This window comes from Abramis brama, assembly GCF_963993115.1.
Source record: "Abramis brama genome assembly, chromosome: 5".
Taxonomy (NCBI): Eukaryota; Metazoa; Chordata; class Actinopteri; order Cypriniformes; family Leuciscidae; genus Abramis; species Abramis brama.
Genome location: NC_139967.1, coordinates 25225083 through 25247930, shown reverse-complemented (window position 1 = coordinate 25247930; position 22848 = coordinate 25225083). Strand labels below are relative to the sequence as shown.

The window sequence follows — 22848 nt, the reverse complement described above, 5'->3', positions numbered from 1 at the left end:
TGACAGGACCAAAATGGCGAACTAAGACAAAAATCTACATCAGTAATAATGTCCAAGGTGCTTGCCTGATGTTAGTGAAGGGGGTCTCTACTGGAGAAGGTGCGGCAGGGTTATAGGAGCTCAGCGGGGCCTGGAACTCCAGTGGGGAGATATAGGGCAACTGCTGGACTGGAGCACACTGCTGCTGCTGAACAAAGGCCTGCTGGTACTGATGCATCTGTAAGAAAACAGGCAAAAGAACTTCGTCAAACTAGTAACCTACGGCACATAGGCCTGCTGTTGTGTGCTAGTGCTCAGAACTTCACTTTGACAGTATACAAGGGACATGAAAGTAGAACGAAGATCACACCGCAGTTATAATATTATTGCAGAATTTGTTGTGTTGCTAAGATAATTGTTGCAATGGACTATCCTAGAGGAAGCTTTAAGATAAACTGCAAGTAACTCAAATCGATTTCACGTTCATTTTGTGATAATGGCTGTTCATCATCACTTACTTAACTTTCCACTTAACATAAAAGTGTGCTTTCTCCATACAAAATGACCATGAGGACACAGGGAAAGAGAAACACAGACAGAAAGAGCGCCACAGAGGCCTCTGAATTTCTCTACAGTGTAATTGCCTCATATGTTACAATTTAACACAGAGAATCGGTCGATTTCACCACACCATTCAATCCCCTGATGGTTTTGCATGGAGCAGATTGCATCTGAAATTAAACAGATGGTAACCATTCGGTGGAAAATGAGCTAAAAATTGCTCCGCCTTAACATTATGTATTTAGCGAAAGTCAGTTAGCAACATTTCCTCTTTTAGCGTAAATACAATTCAAAGGAATTATTGACGGTTATGATTGGGCAACATTCACTTGGATGGAGAAACAGTTTGGCACCGCTTCAGTGAGTGAGTGGGGCCAAATGAGTAAGGCAAAGACAGTCTAATTTCAGACTTCAAAGAAAATGTATTAAATGCAATATACAACATAACCTACTGACATACACATAGTGGATAAATTTACATTTAAAAAAAGCTGAGGCAAAATTCCTCATTAAAAAGCGAACAAATGGCCCTGCCACTAATGTTGTGGGTGTAGCCGTCTCACCAGGGCAGTGTAGTGAGCCTGCTGTTGCTGCTGGGATTGATATATGGGCTGCTGCTGCATCATCATCTGCTGCTGAAGCATATGCTGCTGCTGCTGCATCTGAAGACTCTGTTGCATGGCCTGATGATACTGCCACAGAGAGAGAGAGAGAGAGAGAGAGAGAGAGAGAGAGAGAGAGAGAGAGAGAGAGAGAGAGAGAGAGAGAGAGAGAGAGAGAGAGAGAGAGAGAGAGAGAGAGAGAGAGAGAGAGAGAGAGAGAGAGAGAGAGAGAGACACACAGAGAGACAGAGACAGAGAGAGACAGAGACAGAGACAGAGAGACAGAGACAGAGAGACAGAGACAGAGAGACAGAGGACAGTCGTGATGAGCGTGGGAGTTTAATTTATGCTTCTCAATATGTTCACTAACACAGTGCTATCATAGGGTTTATACCATCACACGGTACAAACCTACAACATCATACATCTAAAAATCAGGGCAGCAGGCTTGAACTTGAGACAACAGGACATTTAACACGGAGTGATCACAACACTGCCAATTTCTTTGCAATTGGAATGAGCACTAGACTGGCAGAGAGTGATTCAATATGCAAATGTTTCCTTTAAACAGCATTTTGCAGTGAATAAGAAAGCACTGATTCATTTAATAAATTGAGCATGAAATCAAATTTGACACTATTTACTTTGTTAGCGCACATTATTAGTCTTGTGAACAATTACCTTAGTCTATTAATAACAACCCGTGCACAGACATTTTTTTTTGTCATGGTAATCTTTCATCAAAATCTGAAAATTTGCTTCCGGTCTAGAATGGCATTCCCTTTTTTATGACGCCAGTTTGACGACTTGGGTAGAATATCCTTAACCAGTCCCCTCCACCTGTCATTCTGAATGAGCAAGAGATGGAGAGGAAGTGCGCTAAAATAAAACCCCGCCTTCTATTCAATATTCTATTTCAACTGGAAATACCTCACGCTACTAAAATAGTAGTTTAATCGGTTGCAACTTCCAGTTCACGTGGACTAAAAGGTGCAATTCACTGCTGGGAAGATGTGATTTTAATAAAACTTGGCTATCTATGCAGTAGAAACATGGGGGAAAAATTAATCTGTGCTAAATCGCTAGAGAAAAAGGGATGTGTATGCAAGTAAAATAATGACAAATGTTTTTGAAACAAAAAAGCTTGCTGAATTGCACTATTTGAAAAAAATATGTATTGCATTAACCATGCTTGCATTTTAATGGATTGTATTTTTAGGGCTTGCATTTTTATGGGCTGAAATTAAACATGGTTGTATATTTAAACTGTGAATATTTCAATTCAAAACATTTCACACATTTTCATTATTAAAAATTCAATAATCCATATTCACCTTTCAGATTTCACTTCCAAAATGTCCATTCTGTTTAAAAATACACAACCTATAATTATTTGACAGGCAATTTTCAGTCCATTTTATTTCGCTTTACAATTCGCTTCCATAAATTCAGTGGCTCAAATTCGACAGCAAATTCAACATGGCACATCCAAGAACTGCAAGAATATCAATAGATTGCTGATTCATAATCTCCATTTGCTTGTAGTCAAGGAAGACTAGAGCAACGGGTGAGAGAGTCATTCATTCATAAATACAGAAATGGAGCAAGTGGTCAGTATTTGTGATGATTATCAGGGCCAGTGTATATGTATATGTGTGTATATATATATATATATATATATATATATATATATATATATATATATATATATATATATATATATATATATATATATATATATAGAAAAGCTGATAAAGACACAAAAGCTGTGTTTACATTTAAGTCTTCACAGTTACTTTTGTACATGTAAGCAGCTTTCTCTACCGTGAACGAGATTATAACGTTATTCCCCGATGCTGATGTAAGAATTGAGAAATTAGAAAATGCCGGGCAGTCTGGTTGAGGAACGACCACTCCCAGAGAAGACAAAGCACCTTTCTCGAAATTAACATTTGACTCTCTCTTGAGAAACTAGCATCCCCGAGTCAATCAGCTCCCCCATGTTGTCTATCTCTCTCACGCGGAGATCACCAGATATTCACCCAAAAATCTATATGGTTTAATGTGAATAATTATCATACAGTTTTATACATGTTTGGTATCATTTGAAATGTCTGGTACAAATGTCTCATTCTCAAAGAAGTAAACCAAAAGGTAACAAAGTTCTTAAGAGTTTAGAGATAACTGGCACACAGAGGAGGGTGTGTCTTCCAGGCAAATGGCATTCTGCTCCTAAAAGGTGTAAACTCTGAATGCAAATTCCCATTGTTAGCAAATGTTTCCATGTGAAAGAAGTTTCTGCAACGAAAGAAATGCAACAAGAGGCGATTCTGTAACTCAGATCAGCCCATAATGTTGAAGGATCTCAAAGACATCAGCATTATGTATTTTTCTAAATGTTGGGTTTAACCATCTTTAACTCTTTATCTCTGAGCATTTGATATTATTGTATTGATTATCTTTGAATCATTGGCATGATACATTTACCTGACATAATAAATTGTTACATTTGATTTTATTCCAACTGACTCTGAAATTGTTTTCCCAAGTAGATTAAACGGATTAAGGCGGATTAACGTTAACGGATTAACGTTAAGGCGTGAGGACCTCAGAGCGACATAGCTTCCTAATATGAACGGGTAAAATATAAGTAAAGAGTTAAATAGAACAATCAAATGTATTGCTAAACTATTATATAATTGACCAATAAACAATTGGCAATCTAACCTAAATTCGAGGTTGTGATAAAATGGAGTCAGATATAAAAATGGAGTCAGATAAAAGCTTAAATGGAATTAAATTACTTTGCCATGCGGAAAGACAGTAACGCCTTCACCCGTTCTATTGGATGCCCCCATTTTTTTTTTGTAATTATACATCAAAATGTCATAACTTCTTGTTCCGGTGAAACAAAAGACTTCTATCTGGTAACATATGCCGGACTTCTCCAATAATTTAACCGACTTTAACCCTGCCCATTTCCTACAATCGACTGTAATCTTTCATCCAATCAAAAAACGAAGGACAGAACCAATCCCCACCCTATAATTTTTTTTCTTGATAATACATTTATTGTATGTACGTCATAATACGGCCGAAAAGATCTACTTGTTTCATTGTGATGTAGAGAGATGCATGATTAACCAGAGAACCAGCAGTTGTGCATTGATAGTCAAATTAAAAACGCACACGCTACTGGTGTGTGTAGTACGGAAGCCCTGAAACGCAACGTAAAAAAATAATAAACATTTCGAGATTAAAGTCGAAACATTTCAAGATTAAAGTCGAAACATTTCGAGATTAAAGTCGAAACATTTCGAGATTAAAGTCGAAACATTTCGAGATTAAAGTCGAAACATTTCGAGATTAAAGTCGAAACATTTCGAGATTAAAGTCGAAATATTTCGAGAATAAAGCCGAAACATTACCAGAATACAGTCTTCTGTAGAAGTTGCGTGTGTGTGCATTCATAACGGCGCGCGTCCACTGGTGCATAGGGCGTGTTTCCAATTCTGAATTTTTTTTGTGTGTGTGTGTGTCTGTGTAAAGAAATGCACTTGTGAAGTCGAACTGCTTCGGACATGGATCTACACAAAATAGTAGCTTTTTACTTTTATCTGGGCTTTCAACAAAAAGGAAATTCGACAGGTGCCAATCTACCAACATGCATTATCATGGCGTTGCCTATAGACGAGCACACAGACTCCGCCGGAGTAGGTTCACAATCTGCTCAAAACTTTATGTGGCAGTGTTTTTGACGTGTCGTCGTGCTCGTCTATAATAGGCAACACTATCTGGGTCGAGAACACTAAACAGTAACCGCACTGTTTTCACCGTAAATATGTTCTGGATACATTTTAAGTGCATCATTCTGTATCCAATCATTTGGCCAGATCCCGTGATTTCCTCAAATATAATAACCACTGGTGGTGGTTGAGGAGAGATTCCCTGAAATGATTGTAAAGCGCTTTTAAGTGTAGGCCTACAATAGACATATGAAAGCGCTATATAAATGCCTCATTCATGCATTCATTCATTCATAAAGCTGGATATCTTGATCCAGTCTGAAAAGTGTTTTCGCCTGTAGGCTAAAGTCTATTCCGGCACAGTATATTTTATAACGTCCTATAGCCTAATGCCATGTTGGTAGACCTGTAGATTTTCCTTTTGTTGAAAGGATAAAAGCCAAGCCAAGATAAAAGTAAAAAGCTATTATTTTGTATAGATCCAGTTTACACACACACACGCTTGAATGCCTGTGCGGCAATGTGAAATAACGGCAAGCACGTGCAACTTCTACGGAAGACTTTATTCTCGAAATATTTCGACTATATTCTCGAAATGCTAGAATTTTTTTTTTTACGTTTACGTTGAAATTAATGTTCTCAAACTAGGAAGTCATTCCTTAAAAACAAAATCAAAAATTGGTGTCATGTTTATCAGACAACTAAAATTGCTGAACGTAAACTGTTCCACCATATTCTTGGTGGTTTATAAACAAAGTAGTCATCATGTGCTCATCAGAAGACCACAATGTTTAATCCAAAAAAGAACCAGCTGACTGTCATAGAAGGTCACAACACACACAAAAACTATTTATGCCACTGGGATTTTCCGCAATTACTTAACTAGGTCAATAAAAATAAAACATATGCATCTGATGCAGATATGAACCCTGGAATCTGCACTTGTGCCTAAATAGTGATTTTTAAAGATCTGCGGGAAATTGGTTTAAACATATCTACAAAGAACCTTCCTGAACACTGGTCTTGACCTCCTGAGTCACTCATTACCTGTTGCATGTACTGCAGCTGCTGTGCAGTGACTTGCTGTTGGTGGTGGATATTGTGCTGTTGCTGCTGCTGTTGTTGTTGATGATGTAGCTGTTGTAGTCGAAGGTCACCAGGCTGCAGTTGCTGTAACACTCTGTTCTGTTGACTGTTACTCGGCATCTGCGCCACCGACTGCTGCCCATTTCCAGGAGCTGAGACAGGCACACATACCGTATACAGTCAAAGCTTATTTCTCCAGAGGAAAAAAAATACAGAACACAGACCATATTTAAGAAAACATGGATTATATTGTTCACCTTTCTGGCCGTTGCCAACCGTATCTGAGGATACAGTCATTTTCACAGGAGTTACAGAGCTGGACAAGGGCAAAACATTAGTATTTGCAGCTTTGGGTCTTTGCCTGGGTGCGATTGATGTTTCTGTTGGTCCAACTGAATCTGTTATTCTGATGAAAAAGAAATGAAAACATGCTACTTAAATGGTTTGTTGAATTCAAATAATCTGAAAGCAACACACAAAGCTCTAATATGTTACCTGGCTTTTGTCAGGCTCTTCTTAGCAGCAATATCACTAGCAGTAAGTGGATCCGGCAATGAGGTGGGAAGGGGAGAGTTCTGTGTGGCAGAAAAAGAAAAACCTCTAAATTATAATTCTGAATCATACTAGGGTAATAACAAAAATAACTATCAATTCAATTAACTTCCCATAATCTATGGCTACACTCACACTTGTCCGTCCATATTTGTGTATCCGATTAGAATCTGATCTAAATGATTGATTATCCTTACTGTGTATCGCAACTGTTCAGATCTGATTTGTGTGTTTGTCGTGGCGCTCTTTGGTTTTTTAGAATATCTGTATTGGTCTCTATGGCAATGATGTTGTGTAGGTGTGTCAATGCCAAAAAAAAAAAAAACAATACAGTTTGCAGTACAGTAGTTGTCTTATGTCAACATGTGGTCTCGTAGGAGGCTGGAATGTGCAGCTTTATTCACTGCTGCCAACAATTCAAAGAATTGTGTAGACCAGGCTGACTAGCAATATACTGTCATTTTCTGCTCAACCTGTACTTTGTAACACAACCTTGTTTCTGCAACAACTTTCAGCATGTTTCCTACAACAACACCTGACATGTTTACATTTTATGTGGCATAAGAAAGCATTGAAATCTGAGCAGTCGGACATGTGATTTGAATAGGATTTCAAAACACATGGTTGTACCTTAGAATGGATTTTTAAAAATTGTATTTCATGTAATTTTTCTAAATTCTAAATAGAATTGGATTATAGTCGGATATGCACAAAAATCGAATTTGGACTGACAGTCTGAACAAGGCTTATGTGTGAGTAACTTACAAAAAGATTTGGCACTGGACACTCCTTTCCAGCTAACCGAAAGGCAAAGTAAGAAACTTGATAGATGTCAGGTCTCTTTTCTTGATCAGGCTCTAACATGTATCCTGTGTGAATTAAAGAAAATGGCAGTTATCATTTATCAGATGAGGGTGCTTGTATTCAATTTCAAAATAAATGCATGTTCAGGAACAGAAGCAAAAAAAAAATAAAATTCAGTCATTCGTATCAAATGGAAAACAGCACATATGAACACTTATAATACTTTCACGGTGCCTGGAAAATGATGACAGAATTGTCATTTTTGGATGAACTACCCCTTTATGTAGAAATATATAAACAATCATATACACTAACCAGCCCAATCATATGCCAAGCAATGGGAACCTTTCTAAAAAATATATATCTTCCTTTATGTTTCAAGAAAGTCATACAAGTTTGGAATGACCTAAGAGTGGGGAAATTACAGAATTTTAATTTTTGGGTGAATTATCTCCAAGTCAAGGAGTTGTGACAAGTGTGCAGTACCTCAATAATACCAGGGGGTGGAGCTATTGTTTAGCTTAATTTCAAAACTCCACCACAGCCTGTGTACACACACCCACATTAAACCATCTTACACAAAATCATTTCAAATCTCTTGGGAATATTTGAAAGCTGCTTACTTATTAAACAGTGCAACTTAGAGGAGAATTTTGAACCGTCCGGAACAGCAAAGGTTCCGTCACATATGGCAACTTGACTCTCCCCAAATGGAAGTGTGAAGAAACACAGCTTGTACAACAAGCATCCAAGCGCCTGGGAAAGAGAGAAAACAAGAAACTGTAATTCCACACAAAGACATTCAATACATCAGGTTTCACTGCTCTAATAATTAAATACTGCACTGTGACAACACTTATAATGGCTGACAGCTGCTCTGTTTCATACAGGATGAATTCTGAGAATTTTTTCTATTTTCAGACGGAACAAATGGGCAGGAAGTATTGTCGTACATTTCCTCTTCCTACCCGAGCAAGTTCTGACACGATGACCATGAACTGCTACCATCTGCACTGGTGAAATTTATCACAATGTGAGCTTTCCACTGAAGGAGCTTCATGGGAACTGGCCCTTTCTTTTATATTCAGTCCAGCATTTGTTTGGAAGGAAGAGCTGTGAAATAAGGCTAAGCTATTTACCTTTTACAGCATGTCAAGTTAAAGAGGAAGTTTGCCTTCATGAGGCCCTCATTCCTGTCTTTACAACACTGGAAACTCTTTTCTTTACTGCTTTCCATCAGGCCAACATGCACATAACACCGCTCCTCAGCTCTAGTAAACATGTCTAAAATATGTCTGACTGCATCTTGTTACAGTATAACTTGAACAAAATCTACTCATTTCTACACCAGTGCACCTTGATACATGCCTAAATGTTTCATGACGCAAAAAAGGATCAACTTTGAAAAAAAGCCAGGATTTCAAGGATAGCTGTAAAAGCACAACCCTGAGAGCCCTCGGTTATGGAGGAAAGCAGTTTCTCATCTGTGTTTGCTGTGTCAGTCTGACCAAACCAGCTCTCCAGCTTGTTTCTGTGCTGGAGATTGACATGGGAGGGAATGAAAGAGAATGACTGGGTGGAGGTGAGGGAGGGAGGGAGGGAGGGAGGGAGAGAGAGAGAGTGAGTGTGAGTGTGTCCATTGCCTACCCAGATATCGGCCTTTGTGGTGATGGCTTTCCCTTGGTACAAGTTAATCATCTCTGGGGCGCGGTATGACAGAGTCGTGTACCTAAGCAGAGAATAATGAAAACAATGGAAGGTTTAAAAGCACTAACTTTCTGGCACCAGAACAAGTAACAAGAAATTACATCTAGACAAGCTTAACACATTTTGTAAATTCCTTTATATTACATGGACAAAATGCAAATTTGCTGCACATACAAGCTTCGAGACAGAGCAAATCGAACACTGCTCGGAGGAAAGCCCATATTCTGTTATTTTGTCTACTACAATATGTATAAGCGTGATACACTCTCTAGAACTACAATGCTCATCTCACACACACACACACACACACACACGGGGTCAGTTTTTTAAAGAACATTTTTTAAAGGCATTTATAATGTTACAGATGATTTTTATTTCAAATCAGTGCTGTTTTTTTTTTTACTTTCTATTCATCAAAGAATCCTGATTTTTTTTTTATCACAGTTTCAACAAAAATGTTAAGCAACGCAACTGATTTTAATATTGATAATTAGAAATGTTTCTTGAGGGACAAATCAACATATTAGAATAATTTCTAGAGGATCATGCGACACTAAAGACTGGAGTAATGATGCTGAAAATTCAGCTTTGCTGTCACAGAAATAATTTACATTTAAAAATATATTAAAATAAACCGTTATTTTAAATTGTAATATTTCAAAATATTACTGTTTTTACTGTATTTAAAAAAAAGAAAAAAAAGGCAGCCTTGGTGACCATAAGAGACTTCTAAAAAGTTCTTACCAACCCCAAAATTTTGAACGGTAGTGTACAATCGCTTGTATAATACCCCATTTCTGGACAGGGAAGGGAAGGGTTTCAATTTAATTTGTCATTAAATTAACTATAAAGTAATATCACTTAAACAGTAACTCTGATCTTATGGTGTAAATATAACAATTAACATTACTTTAATACTTTAATTTAATTTAATTACTTTAGTACTTTAATAGATACTAGTTTAGCAGTTAGATGAAAAGCAATCAATAATTACGTAATACATGTAACCGCCTGTGTAATAATAATAATAATAATAATAATAATAATAATAAATAATAATAATAATAATAATAATAGTAATAATTCCTCAAGCTTGGTGTTTTCCCAAATTCAGTGCAAGTAAAAATTCTACCATGCTCAGAAAAAAAAAGGAAAGTACTAGTTGTAAATCCCACTGTAATTCAGAACTCTCCACTGTACTGTAAAAAGTCTTACTTCTTGATCTCATCCTCCACAGCAGCTATACCATCTTTATGTGGAAGCAAAACTTTGTGTGTGGCACTTCCAAAATCACACAAGACGTAGTTTCCCTGGTCATTCAAGAGGAGGTTTTCAACCTGCGAGCACACACATTTGTTAGTCATCTTCGTTAATAGGTCTAACTACAGTAAATTCCGACAGTCAAGAGACAAAGGCAGGAGAGGAAGAAGGACATTTAGGCCATGTCCAATGAAGTCCTATATAGTGTTAATATTGGTACTGATGTTTTTTAAGCACAATAACCTTTCTCAGCATATTCTGCATACCAATATTCAACACGTCAATGACTTTTTGCCAGCTTTTAAAGGAGCAATCTTTAATTAAACCGCTCTAATCATGTGTCTACTTACACCACCCAGATGTTCAAATTTAATCAAGACAGTGTTAAAATACACAAAAAGTAGTAGTAAGGAGGTTGCAACTACTTCATTTGGAACATCTTGAACGTACTCCATGAACATAAATGCTTCTTGGAGTGGACAATCATGAGATCCTGCCTTATATTTGTTTTTCAACACGGTTATACTGCAAAAAAAAGACAGACAAGGCTTAACCCTAGTTCCAGACTAAAATGCATCGAGCCGTTTTAACTGAACGCAACTTGCACTGACATATCTTAAAATGTTTTTTCTCAAGATGCACACCAGTAATGTTGTTTTCTAAGGCACGTTTACAAAAGCTACTAAGGCCTAATCCTGGCTTAATCTAAGCCCCGTCTGTGAAACCAGGCCTTAAAGGAGACATATCATGCTTTTAAATCGTTCCTTTTTACATATAAATCATACATTTGTAGTCTATATAAAGCGGAACTGCAATGCTTGGGTCTGAATTCCTCATTATTATAGCTCCACAGGCCCCTTTTCTACCCCTTTTCTGATGTGCGTCTGAGAGCAACTCGTTTTGGTGCGGTCTCTTTAAATACAATTGAGACACTTCATACCCCGCCCCCTCTCCAGGTTGTAGCGGTGACACTCGGTTCAACTCCACCCCGTTCGGCCATTTTTGTAGTTTGATAGCAGAGATATGATTATCTAGCGGCACAGAAACGTTTTATTCACACGTTATTAACAAAATGTCAACAACGGAAGACTTGTCCAGCCAGCCTTACATGTTCGAGCCAGAGTCGGAGCCGGAGCGAGATGAAAATGAAGACGACGAACCTGCAGAGCAACGTCTTCATATGGATGTATCGCAATGGTGTGTTACTGTATTTACACATGAAACTTTGGGCTTCCGACCTTTTACCACCGTGTCGATTTATTTTGATTAATATATGCGAGGGAGAGGGGGCAAGAGAGCGTCTAGTTTGGAGACGGTGAAGTCTTGTTTACACTTTCGCCTGGCTCCGAAGAGAGGGAGTGCGCGCGCGCGACCGGGTCTCTCTCTCTGCTCGTTCTTTCAGTTAAACATGCGTCCTGTAACAAGCGCGGCAGTTCATCTACATTAGACGGTGTAATGAAGCGTGTGGGTTACTACATCCAACAACCGAACATTTTAACTTACCCTCTCGCAACTTCTGCATCCTTTAGCTTGGACTACAAAATTGCAGCGAGAAATAAAAATGGCGGATTGCTCGAAGTGGTGGGCTGGAAGTCAATGTCCTTATTTGGCAGTTCCTCTGCAAATACTGTGACGTAATAGTTCAAAAAACGTCATAGAGAACAGAAAAATCGGAACAGGTTGAAAAATATGACCAAAACAGAATATAAAGATATCAACGAAGCACCTGAAGAGAATAATTTCAACTTTTCTGTACTTCTAAACACTCCAAATATACAACAAAATGCATTTAAGGTGGATTTAGCATGATATGTCCTCTTTAAAGGACAACTCCAGTGAAAAATGAACCTAGGGGTAATTAACACATGGTTACTGAGTCGATCGTTCCTTGGGATGCGTTTTCATGAAAATCGAATGTAAAGAGTTTTATCTTTAAAAACAGATTAGCTCATAACACTAGTATATGGGGCACAGAGTAAGTAAAAGTAAATCGCTAGTTAATACCACTAACAAGGCTCAAAATAGCCTCACACTAACACGGTAGCATAATGAGGGTCCCTACATGCAAACCGAAGCATTGAGAACGCGTAATTTACTGTCTTTATAAAGTATCTTCTTATTAAACTGTCTGTACACTTACAAAGTTCTCAATGCTTCGGTTTGCATGTAGGGACCCTCATTATGCTACCGTGTTAGTGTGAGGCTATTTTGAGCCTTGTTAGTGGTATTAACTAGCGATTTACTTTTACTTACTCTGTGCCCCATATACTAGCGTTATAAGCTAAACTGTTTTTAGAGATAAAACTCTTTACATTCGATTTTCATGAAAACGCATCCCAGGGAAAGATCGACTCGGAAACCATGTGTTAATTACCCCTAGGTTCATTTTTCATCGGAGTTGTCCTTTAATGAACAAAAACAACATCCTAAGTTTCTCATACAAATCATATATCTTGAATGAATACTTGAATGGACTATTCTTATAGTACTTTAATGTCTTTTTTGGAGCTTGACCAGCAGTGGTCCTCATCCCTTGTTTTACATGAAAAACAACAGCCCTGCATGACAAACGAGTAAACAAACGCATTTCTTCCACTTCAGTGTTCAATAATTTCCTAATTATTTTAGACTGATTGGTTTTGACTGGTGGGAAAAAGTTTTGTTTGAATGGCACCATTGGCCTGTTCCCACACTTTTCTGCCAAAAGGGTGGACTTGTTTCTTTCAAGCACTGCTGTTTTTCACAGACACAGAATAGTCTTTGCCTGGGTTTAACTAATGCTTGCCACTAATAATGTTTGTGAGCAGACTAATAGGTTTGGAAGATCATGTCTGGTATCACAGTGTTGAACTGGTATGGTCAGGACATGGTTCCCTAAACTGATAAGGAGTGTCCTAAATTTACCCTTTCAGCTAGTTAAACACAGCCAGACAAAAGAGAATCAGTGATCAGCCAGATAAGAGTGCCTTATACTTGCTATTCAAGATTTATGAAATCACATATATGAAAGTGCAGACACGTCAGTGCTTGTGTCTACAGCTTTACACCTGCAGTGAACTCATTTAAATAGCTGCGAATGAACTGTATGCAAATCATTTATATCCATCTGGAATTGCTTAGAAATATCCTGTAGTTGTCTTACTAAAGCAGTTTCTGTGCTGTACCTTCAGGTCTCTGTGGATGATTGGAGTTTTACACTGGTGGAGTCTGGCCACAGCTTCACAGGCATCACAGAATATGTTGAGCACCTCCTCTTCAGTGAATCCTACGCTCAGCCGTTGGTTCATCTGCTTCACCACCTGACCAGCTAGATGGCACACAATATTTCAGTCAACAAAGTAGGGGGGTTAAGGAAAACCAAGGCCTTGATATAATCCATTAAATCCAGATTTGTTCAGTGTTATTTTAGAATTATTTATATACTATTAGAGTATTTATTACATTTTATAATTTGCTTTTATTTATTTTTAATTTAATTTATTTTAATTTTAGAGTAATTTTGTTATGTGATTTTGTCATTTTAGTTTAGTTTTATTAGTTTAAGTTTCCCATTAACGTTTTATTTCAATCAACAATTACGATTATTTTTTTATAGTTTTTGTTTTTGTTAACAATAGCAACAGTGGATTTGTTGTCCAACTTCAGTTGCCTGCAGAAACCAGTTGTAATCTTCTAGATTAGAACATCAATTTGGGAACCAAGAACTGGCTCTTATTCAGAAATACCAGAAATTTCAGAACGTTCAATTCTGTTAATAGTTCTCTAAAACAGGATGTAAAAATCAGAAAAGGTAAACAAATTTAAACATGCATTTATTTGTTCATATTTACAGTTGCACTCTTCAAGTTATTCCCTTTGTAAAGTATTTCACTTTAAGATTATAATGAAAGTCGAACAGCAGTCAGAGGGATGAACTGTGATGCAAGTATGAACTTGTATTTCAGGAAATTTAAATCACACAAGGACACACTTTAGATTGCATAATGTTTATACCATAGTTTTGTTTGCATCAAAGCTGTATTACCCTTGCAATACTCCATCAGAATCAGAACCTCCCATACACTGTCTCCCACTGCATTGGTGGTTGAGTCCAGATACCGCACAATGTTCTTGTGGCCCGACAACTCTTTCTGTGGGGACATAAGAAAAGATTATTTATATAGGTGATGTACTGATGTACTCACCAAAAAACATATCGTGGCTTGACTCACCATGATTGTGATCTCCCGCTTGAAGATGTTCAGATCGTGGATGTTGTTCACGTACATCCTTTTCAGGGCACATCTTACTCCACTGTGCGTGCGGGCCAAAAACACCATGGAAAAACCTCCTGGATACACGAACACACATATACAGGAGGTTAGTTCAGATGTTTATCTGGTCAGCGATCTCAACACATCTTAATGAGCAGTTTGACCAGTAATAGACATTAAACAGTTCAATAAATCACATACAAGTAATTGTATAATAATTGTATAACAGACAACAGGTTTTTAAAACATTTTCAATGAATAAGCTAATCTATCTTTTATTCTCCTAGCAGAGCGTCAGTTATGCGGTGATGCAAATTAATTTAAATATTAATTTAATAATAATCGTAGCCAAATAATAATAAGAAAAAGAAGAAGAATTTATATTGGAAATGCCAAATCCTCTTGATATCGCTGATAGCTAATGCTTTTGACGATATCTCTGGCTGTCGTCAATACACAATATCATCGTCTATCGGCACAACCCCATTGTTTCTAAATTTTATAAAAAAGGAATAAATTAAAACAAAACAATAAAATGCTGAAATGCTTTTGGAAATGACCGATTGCTGAAATGTCTTTGGTTTGGAGGGTAGGGTTTTGGAGAGATGGTGTGTGGCTGAAATAAGCTAAATGTCTGATTTCACTGGCAGCAACTACACTGCCATTTAAACAGAGACAGGTGTGGGTAGCACTGTGCACCAGAAATGAGAGTCGGAACAGAATAATTTAAAATCCATTACAACAGCCCACGTCTAATTTTTGAAGAACATGGAAGACATCGTTTGTAAGAGAGTTCTTTCATTCTGCTTTTTCTCTCATCTAAAACTGGAAGACGTATGCTCACTGCTGAATGAGTGGACAGAAGGACAGAAAAGGCTAAACTTTATATCAACTAGGGCTGGGACGATACACCTATCTCCCGATTCGATACTATCACGATACTTGGGTGCCGATATGCTATGTATTGCGATTTTTTTAAGAATTGCCATTCTACAAGTATTGCGATTTGATATTGCAATATATTGCAACTTTTTTTAACACTAGACCATCGGGAAAAGTTAAATCATACACTTATACAGACTGTACATATAAGATGAGTCATATTTACAAAAACAAATCATCACATCTTTCTGACTTTTATTTCAGAAGCATCATACAATACTACATTCTCTTGAATAAATGATTCAATAACAAATAAATTTTTTAACAGTCACTTGTTGACTGTTAAACAACAATGTAATCGATAAATGCGTTATTTTAAGCAACAAGTTTCTATCAAAAGCTGATTTTGATCACTATCGTAGACATCAGTGTTCATATTTGAACTTTAAACTTTTATCCAAGTACTTCTATGATAATTTTAACTATTGCATCACAGAAATAATGATACTATGAGGTTGAAAAGACTGTTTGTGAAGCGGTTTCATGATCACTCTCTCCGGGTCAGCGGCAGCGCCAACACAGCTCTGAACTTTGCGATATGATTTTGTCAAAGTTTAATAGACAGACGAATTGAAAGATCGTGTGGGTGTTTGCATCGAGATCACGGTCTTTTAAAGATGAATCGTGGAGCTCTACTCTTAACTCTCTCTCAGCATATGAGTAGCGCGAGGGCTTTTCAGTGCTTTCTCACGTCTCCTTCCACGCGCGTGTCCACTTGGGATATTACGTCACAACTCATAGATAACGACACATTTCATCCTCTGTTGGAACAAAAGTGGCTAACTTCTGTCAACCTCATCTACAAGCAAGGACAAAAATAAAGCAATTGAATTTGAATTAATATCGATTCTGGAATAAAAAAAATCAATTTTAGAATTGTAAAAAAATAAAATAAAATAAATAATCGCGATAGCTAGGTGAATCAAGTTTTTCCCCTAATATCAACCCAAGGTGAGTTCAGGGATCATTGTGACCTTCTGTGAGTCTGGCTCATATTAAATGCAGGTATGAGACAAAGAGCTCAAGCTGTCCTCCCAGTGCAAGTCCTCTGATATTGCTTAGTTGCTCAGTTGCTCAATACATAAAATGTATTTTCAGGAGGAAATTATAAAGGAGTGAGGCAGTCTTAAGCCAAGTTAGGGATGGGCTCACTGTTGGCAGTTGCTTGTGAACAGTTAGCCTTAGGAGAAAGAAAGACAACCTTATAAGGTTAGTTCACCTGAAATTCTGACATGTTTACTCAACCTCATATTGTTTCACACTCGTATGACTGGCTTTTTTTTTCTTTTTTTTTTGGAACAAAAAAAGATGACAGTGCTTTTTTCCATAACACGGCTGTCAAGCCTCAAAAATGAAAAAGGCACCTTACAACTTCTATAAAAGTAGATCATACAACTTGTGTGGTAAATTCCAACTCTTCTGAAGCCAAACATTATCGTTTTGCATAAGGAAAATACAGTCAAGTTCCAGTAAAGGTCAAGGAGATACTAAAAAACATGGAAGTAAACTGTAAAAAGCAATGAGGGTTAATAAACTGATTCCATATGGGACACAACAACAGCAGCTTGAATTTAAATGGAGAGAGTCAATTTAAATTGTAAAAATGCTTATTAAAAATAATGCCAAAAAAACACCATTTTAATATCTAGCCACCTTGCATAAGCCTCTGTGATTCAGTGAAACTCAATGAATGCGAGTACTGACCGCCTACACAGTGGTGAGGGGCTCTGAACCAACATGCAGCAAAGAGGGGCGCCATGCCTCCGCAACACTTCTTCCATCAGTTCCAGGGTGAATGAATCCTGGCAACGTATGACTGGTGAGCATTTTCTCATTAACAGCATGCTGAGTCACGGAGCGGTCCGCAGAAAGAGAGTGCCCTGGCACAAAGGAGGACCCACAATGCCGCACTTGTTGCCTAACAAACTCATGCTTGTTTAGCCACCCTGAATTGAAAATAAATTTGTATGGAGAACCACTAATAAGGACCTTGAAAATGTAAAGAAAAACAGAGAAATCTCAACATAAACTTGGAATATGTTTAAAGACTACAAAATAATTAAAGTTGACATGAAAATTAAATTCATTTATTGTGTAAACACATCTTGAATATCTTATTGTGAAATACTCATCATGCATACATTTTTTTGTTTTACATCATACCTTGATCTTCTGGTAAAAAGGCCGACTTCTATCTAGTGACATGCTAGACTTCAATTATTTAGTCTGCTTAAACCCAGCCTCTTTCTTGCAATCACCCTAAAGCTCGCCTTCATATAGCCTACGCCTCCATTTAATCAACAACTGATCGATAGAAGAACCAAGCCTCCACCCTACATTTTTTTCTTTTTCAATAATTTGTTTAACTCGGATATAACAAATGACCTGAAGATATTTATGTTACATTGCTACTTAAACCATGTTGCACAGGTGTACAACAATGATTTTCATTTTATGATTACGCTACTGGATAAGGATTTTTAAAATCATTCTTTTTAAAATCAAAGCAACTGCATTCACAAAGAGCAATCTCTCCTTGACAAAATATTTTAGAGCTGAGCTTAACTGGAACGATATATATTTTTGAAGATTATTAATTTCCCTGACTTTGTCACACCTGTAAAAATCACAATTTTAAAACCATCCAGGTTTTCCATGACCTTAGAACCCAAGCTGTAGAAATGCCCTTTTGTTGGCACTTAAAGAAAACTATTTAACATACAGTGTTATAACAATGGAGGGGCAGGGTAATGCTATATTGCCCTATCACATATCACAATCACTGACCTACATTCAGAGGTGCGTCTTTGCCAAATCACATGCGGTTTCATTTCGATTAATTGTGCAGCCCTAGTACATACTATAGTTCATATAGTATAAGTGCACAGTTTATAGTATGTCATTTGGAAAACGACACAGGTTCATGACTGTGGGCAGCAAAAGGGAGGGGCATGACATGCTTTCTTGGCAACACATGATGGGCATCTAATCTGTATCCGTATTGTGCTCCACATCCAGATACAAAGAATACTTAGCCAGGCTGCTACTAAAAAGATAACTCATCTCAGTAGGCTACATGAATGCAAAAAAAAAGAGCTTAAAGCAATTCCTGCCTGTTCACAATGAGTTGCATATACAGCATGACATCCCACAACAGTTCCACTAACCATGTGGAAGCACAAAGAATGAACAAAGTGCACAGAATAGAGAACTCAGACGCAGCTCAGAAAGTGTGCCATGGTTCACCCTGTCGTTGAGCAAGGAAAGCAGTTGCATGCAGCTGATGACTAATATAGACAAATAATAGTTCAGTCTCACACTAACATGCTTCTCATTACTAAGCCCAAGTGCTTCCAGAGGTGCAGAAATGCACACACAAACATTGTTGTTTATTGGAGTCTTCATCCAAAAATGACAACTCTGTCATCATTCACTCATCCAATGTTGATCAAAACCTATGTGACTTTCTTCTTTGGAAGACACACACACAAAAAAAGCATGTTTAGAAACATGTTTTTGGTATATACACAATAAAAGTCAGTGAGGTCCAATGTTGTTTTGGACACTACTGATTTTCATTGTATGGACAAAAATAGTTGAAACATTATCCAACATATCTTCTTTTGTGTTCTTCAGAAGTCATACCGGTTCAGAACAACATGAGGTTGAGTAAACAAATCACATTTGGGTGAACTACAGACCCATACACCGCTATCTTTTGTGCAAGCAGGACAATAAAGTAAAAAAAAAAGTAAAAAAAAAACACACTGATAGAAAGTGTCTTGAATCACAAGACAAGACATGTTGTGCAAGAAGGCAGTTTTTTGTTTGCGATAAACAGGAAGTGTAGTCAGGCCATAAAATATTCGTAGCACTGAACACTGTCCTAAATTACACTGGATTATTACTGATATAGGTCAGGTGCTATTCTGACATACTTGTCACTTATTTCTTCCAGTGATCTAGAACAGTAGCAAGAGACTGGTTACACATCATTTTGTTAACCTAAGGGACATCAGGCAATGAATGAAGGCGGCCCCTGATTCCTCACACGAGGGCCCATGGTAAGGCAAGCGATTGAACAAATCCAAAATGTTGGAAGTGTCAGTGGTGTTGATGTCCGCTGATGGTGCCCATATGGTACGGCCTGAAGTTCTTAAATCAGGCCAGAGGTTTAGCTTCCTCTCTTTTGGTGGGATGTCAGCATTAGCTTCATGTCATGGCTCATTATCTGGCAGAGAAGGTGAAGTTCACCTGCGAGATTATGGGATTGAAGTGTTATACTTTGAGCAAATGTTCTTGTGTATTTTTCACCCAAAAATGAAACTTCTGAAAACTGGAGCAGTCTGGGTTGGTTGTATAGATATAAAACACTGAGAATTCTCAACTTATTTTTGTTCCACAGAAGAAAAATATTATACAGGTTAGGAACATGAAAGTAAATTATGCTAATTTTCATTTAACGGTTTATATAACAATAGCCTATTATGTAACCTTGGTTCCCTGAATAGGGAACGAGATGCTGCGTGGCTGATGCTATGGGAACACCCCCCCCTAGAAGTGAAATGGGGTCGAAGTGACCTTAAGAATATACCTTGGACCTCCAGGGAAAAGAAAATGGGAAAATGCCAGACTTCTTATTTACAGTTGACCTGTTTATTGTCTGTAACATGCTTGGAAGTTTACACAATAAACATATTTAAAAAAAAAAAAAAAGAATATACCTTGGTCAAGGTGGAGCAAGACTTTAACCAGACCCAGGGCAAAGTCCATACAAGAAGGGCTGATCGGAAAAGCCTGCAGGCCTCCTCTTAAGAGAGGATAAAACCAATATCTGATGGCAATACCAGGTGAAATCACTTGGTCTTTAACTTTTTTTTTAAATTGCAACACAGGCATATTTAAGCATTTCTATACAAAGGTATACCTATCAGTACGTTTACATGCACCCTCAATGCGATTATAGGCTAATGGGATTTCAGCAATATTGCGATTAAACTTTACCTCGTGTAAACACAATAGTGCGATTAAGCTCAATCGTAGTAACCATGTTCGCGTTAAACTGTGTGGCGTATGCCGATTTTAATTGCAATAAACAGGCATGTAAACACCTTAATCGCATTATTACCGTTCTGACCAAAGTGTGCATGTGTGCGGACGTACAAGGATGACGTGTGTTGTTCACACAAATTCATGAATGAACTACATGACATTATTCTGAAGTCATCTCTTCTCCAAATCGCTAAACTGTGTCAACAACTTGCGCGCAGTCCCTGCTCCATATCTTCATCCAGACAGCGCGAAGAACGCCACGGCAGCGTAGGCAACCCCACCATTGCAATGTTCATCACTGTGCCAAATAATATCCAGAATGTCTATAAAAATGTATTTTGAATTTAATGTGAGTATATTAAAACAATGGCCGGTAACATGCATACTGTATGCCTATCTCCATACTCATTAGCGAATAATCAGAATTAGGGGTGTCCATGGTTAACCGATTAACCGATTAACCGTTAAAAATTGCGTAACCGAGTGAAACATTTTGCTCGGTTAAGTGGCGTCAATGGCGTGCACTGAATTTAGTTGTAATACATTTTTGCACCACCAGAGACCGCTAGACCAGTTTTCTAATATGAAGCGGGCAAAGAAAGCGCGCGTCCGAGAGTGAAGGCTGTGCGAGAGTGAAGGCTGTGCGCGAGCGTGCGCGAGCCAGAAACAAACATAGTATCCGCGCCACTGATGGCAGCACAATAATATCTGTCTGCAGAGCCGCAGAGCCACAGCTTTACCCCAGCAGTTTTACCTCGAGCATGCGCAATTTCATCACAACAGTTTTACCCGCAGAGTCCGTTTACCGTTACATTAACCCATACAATTTGTATTATGCATTTCCTAAACATGTACTTGCTAATCAAACACTTTATCTGAACAAACTACTAATCTATAAAACACAATCGGTCTTCCGACCTTTTACTATTGTGTTGATATGCGCGAGGGAGAGAGAGCAATACAGCGCTCGTGTTGTTTGAAGGCGGTGAGAGTGCGCGCGCGCGGCCGGGGCTCTCTCACTGTTTGTTCTTGCGCCCTGTCCACTGATCTAAATAATTATACGACGACTTATTTGTTCCCTCGTTTTAATAAATCGTGGACACGTTGAACAAATTCCCTCCCTCATTTTGATTTAACGAATTACAACGTGGCCAAAAACAGTTTGATACTATTAATTAGTGAATGCTAAAGACCTATTTTTTGTGAATTGGTGAATATTCAGGTGAATTATTTCGTGGCCACGAATTAATAATAATTATTAAACTGTTTTTCTTACCTGTGAAGATAGCTCTTCAGTGAAGGCCGACTATTCTCGTACAGCTTTTTATTCCTTTTTTTGGTGTGTGTGTGTGTGTGTGAACGGGTATTCAGGTGAATTGTTTCGTGGCCACGAATTAATAATACCTCCGCACGTTTTACAAGACCCTTCTCGATCGCAGCAGCAACGAGCACTTTGATCACTTGATTTAAAAAACAAAACATTTCAGCGCTAGATCGCCAAAAAAAAAAAAAAAAAAAAAAAACGAACGAAATGAATGCTCTGCTAGTTAACTGGAGATGTTTTGTTTATTTGTATTGGTATTCCTGCCGCGAGATGTTTCAAAAGTGGTGGGGACAATACAATATCGACCTTAGAAAATAGTGGTGGGGTCGTGGGGATATGTGACTCACCCGCAAATTACGCCTATCTCGGGGTTGCGGCGCGCACACTATGGTTAACCGAGTATTAACCGCTAAGGGCCTCGGTTAACGGTTAATGAAAAACTTGAAAACGTGCAGCCCTAATCAGAATAATGAAAATTGCATGTAAACTGGAGTGAAGAGTTCTGCTCGTGACAAGTAAACATCTTACTGCGATTAAGACCTTACTCTGATTATTAGAAATAATCGCATTGTTGGTGCACATGTAAATGTAGTCTGAGAAATATGCTCTGTTGAAGCTCAGGCAATTTAATTATATGGTTGGCAAAACAATGAACAGGATGAAACTTAACAGAATGGAAATGAAGAAAAGAACAGGATGCTGAACTGGATGAAACCCAACAGGATGCAAATAAAAAGCTAAACTTCCCATGGCTCAGTGAGGATTTGAGAGCTAATATAAGTGTGAGGGTGTCAACTTCAAGACTATCTTTTGAAATGTTGACAATATTATATTGTGTAGGTATTAGGGATGTCCCGATCCGATCACGTGATCGGAAATCGGGCCCGATCGCGTGTTTTCAGACTCGATCGGAATCGGACGTTACCTCCCGATCAGGACTCGGATATATATGTATTTATATTCTCATTATTTTTTAACAC

The 22848-nt window shown here is 37.9% G+C and overlaps 1 protein-coding gene across 3 annotated transcripts in view; it reads right to left on the bottom strand.

The window, feature by feature from the left end:
• The window catches only part of bmp2k (BMP2 inducible kinase), a 44693-nt gene that overhangs the window by 12848 nt on the left and 8997 nt on the right, over positions 1 to 22848 (bottom strand). For 2 of the 3 annotated variants that reach the window (XM_084114760.1, XM_084114761.1), the window contains exons 2-13: positions 14509 to 14627; positions 14322 to 14427; positions 13462 to 13604; positions 10253 to 10374; positions 8978 to 9059; positions 7954 to 8086; positions 7292 to 7395; positions 6470 to 6549; positions 6232 to 6380; positions 5936 to 6126; positions 1104 to 1232; positions 66 to 217 (exon numbers count right to left, since the gene is read on the bottom strand). In XM_084114760.1, the coding sequence (XP_083970886.1) occupies positions 66 to 217; positions 1104 to 1232; positions 5936 to 6126; positions 6232 to 6380; positions 6470 to 6549; positions 7292 to 7395; positions 7954 to 8086; positions 8978 to 9059; positions 10253 to 10374; positions 13462 to 13604; positions 14322 to 14427; positions 14509 to 14627 (1510 nt within the window). The remainder of the gene's footprint in view (positions 1 to 65; positions 218 to 1103; positions 1233 to 5935; positions 6127 to 6231; positions 6381 to 6469; positions 6550 to 7291; positions 7396 to 7953; positions 8087 to 8977; positions 9060 to 10252; positions 10375 to 13461; positions 13605 to 14321; positions 14428 to 14508; positions 14628 to 22848) is intronic. The other variant, XM_084114762.1, reaches the window with a different exon arrangement.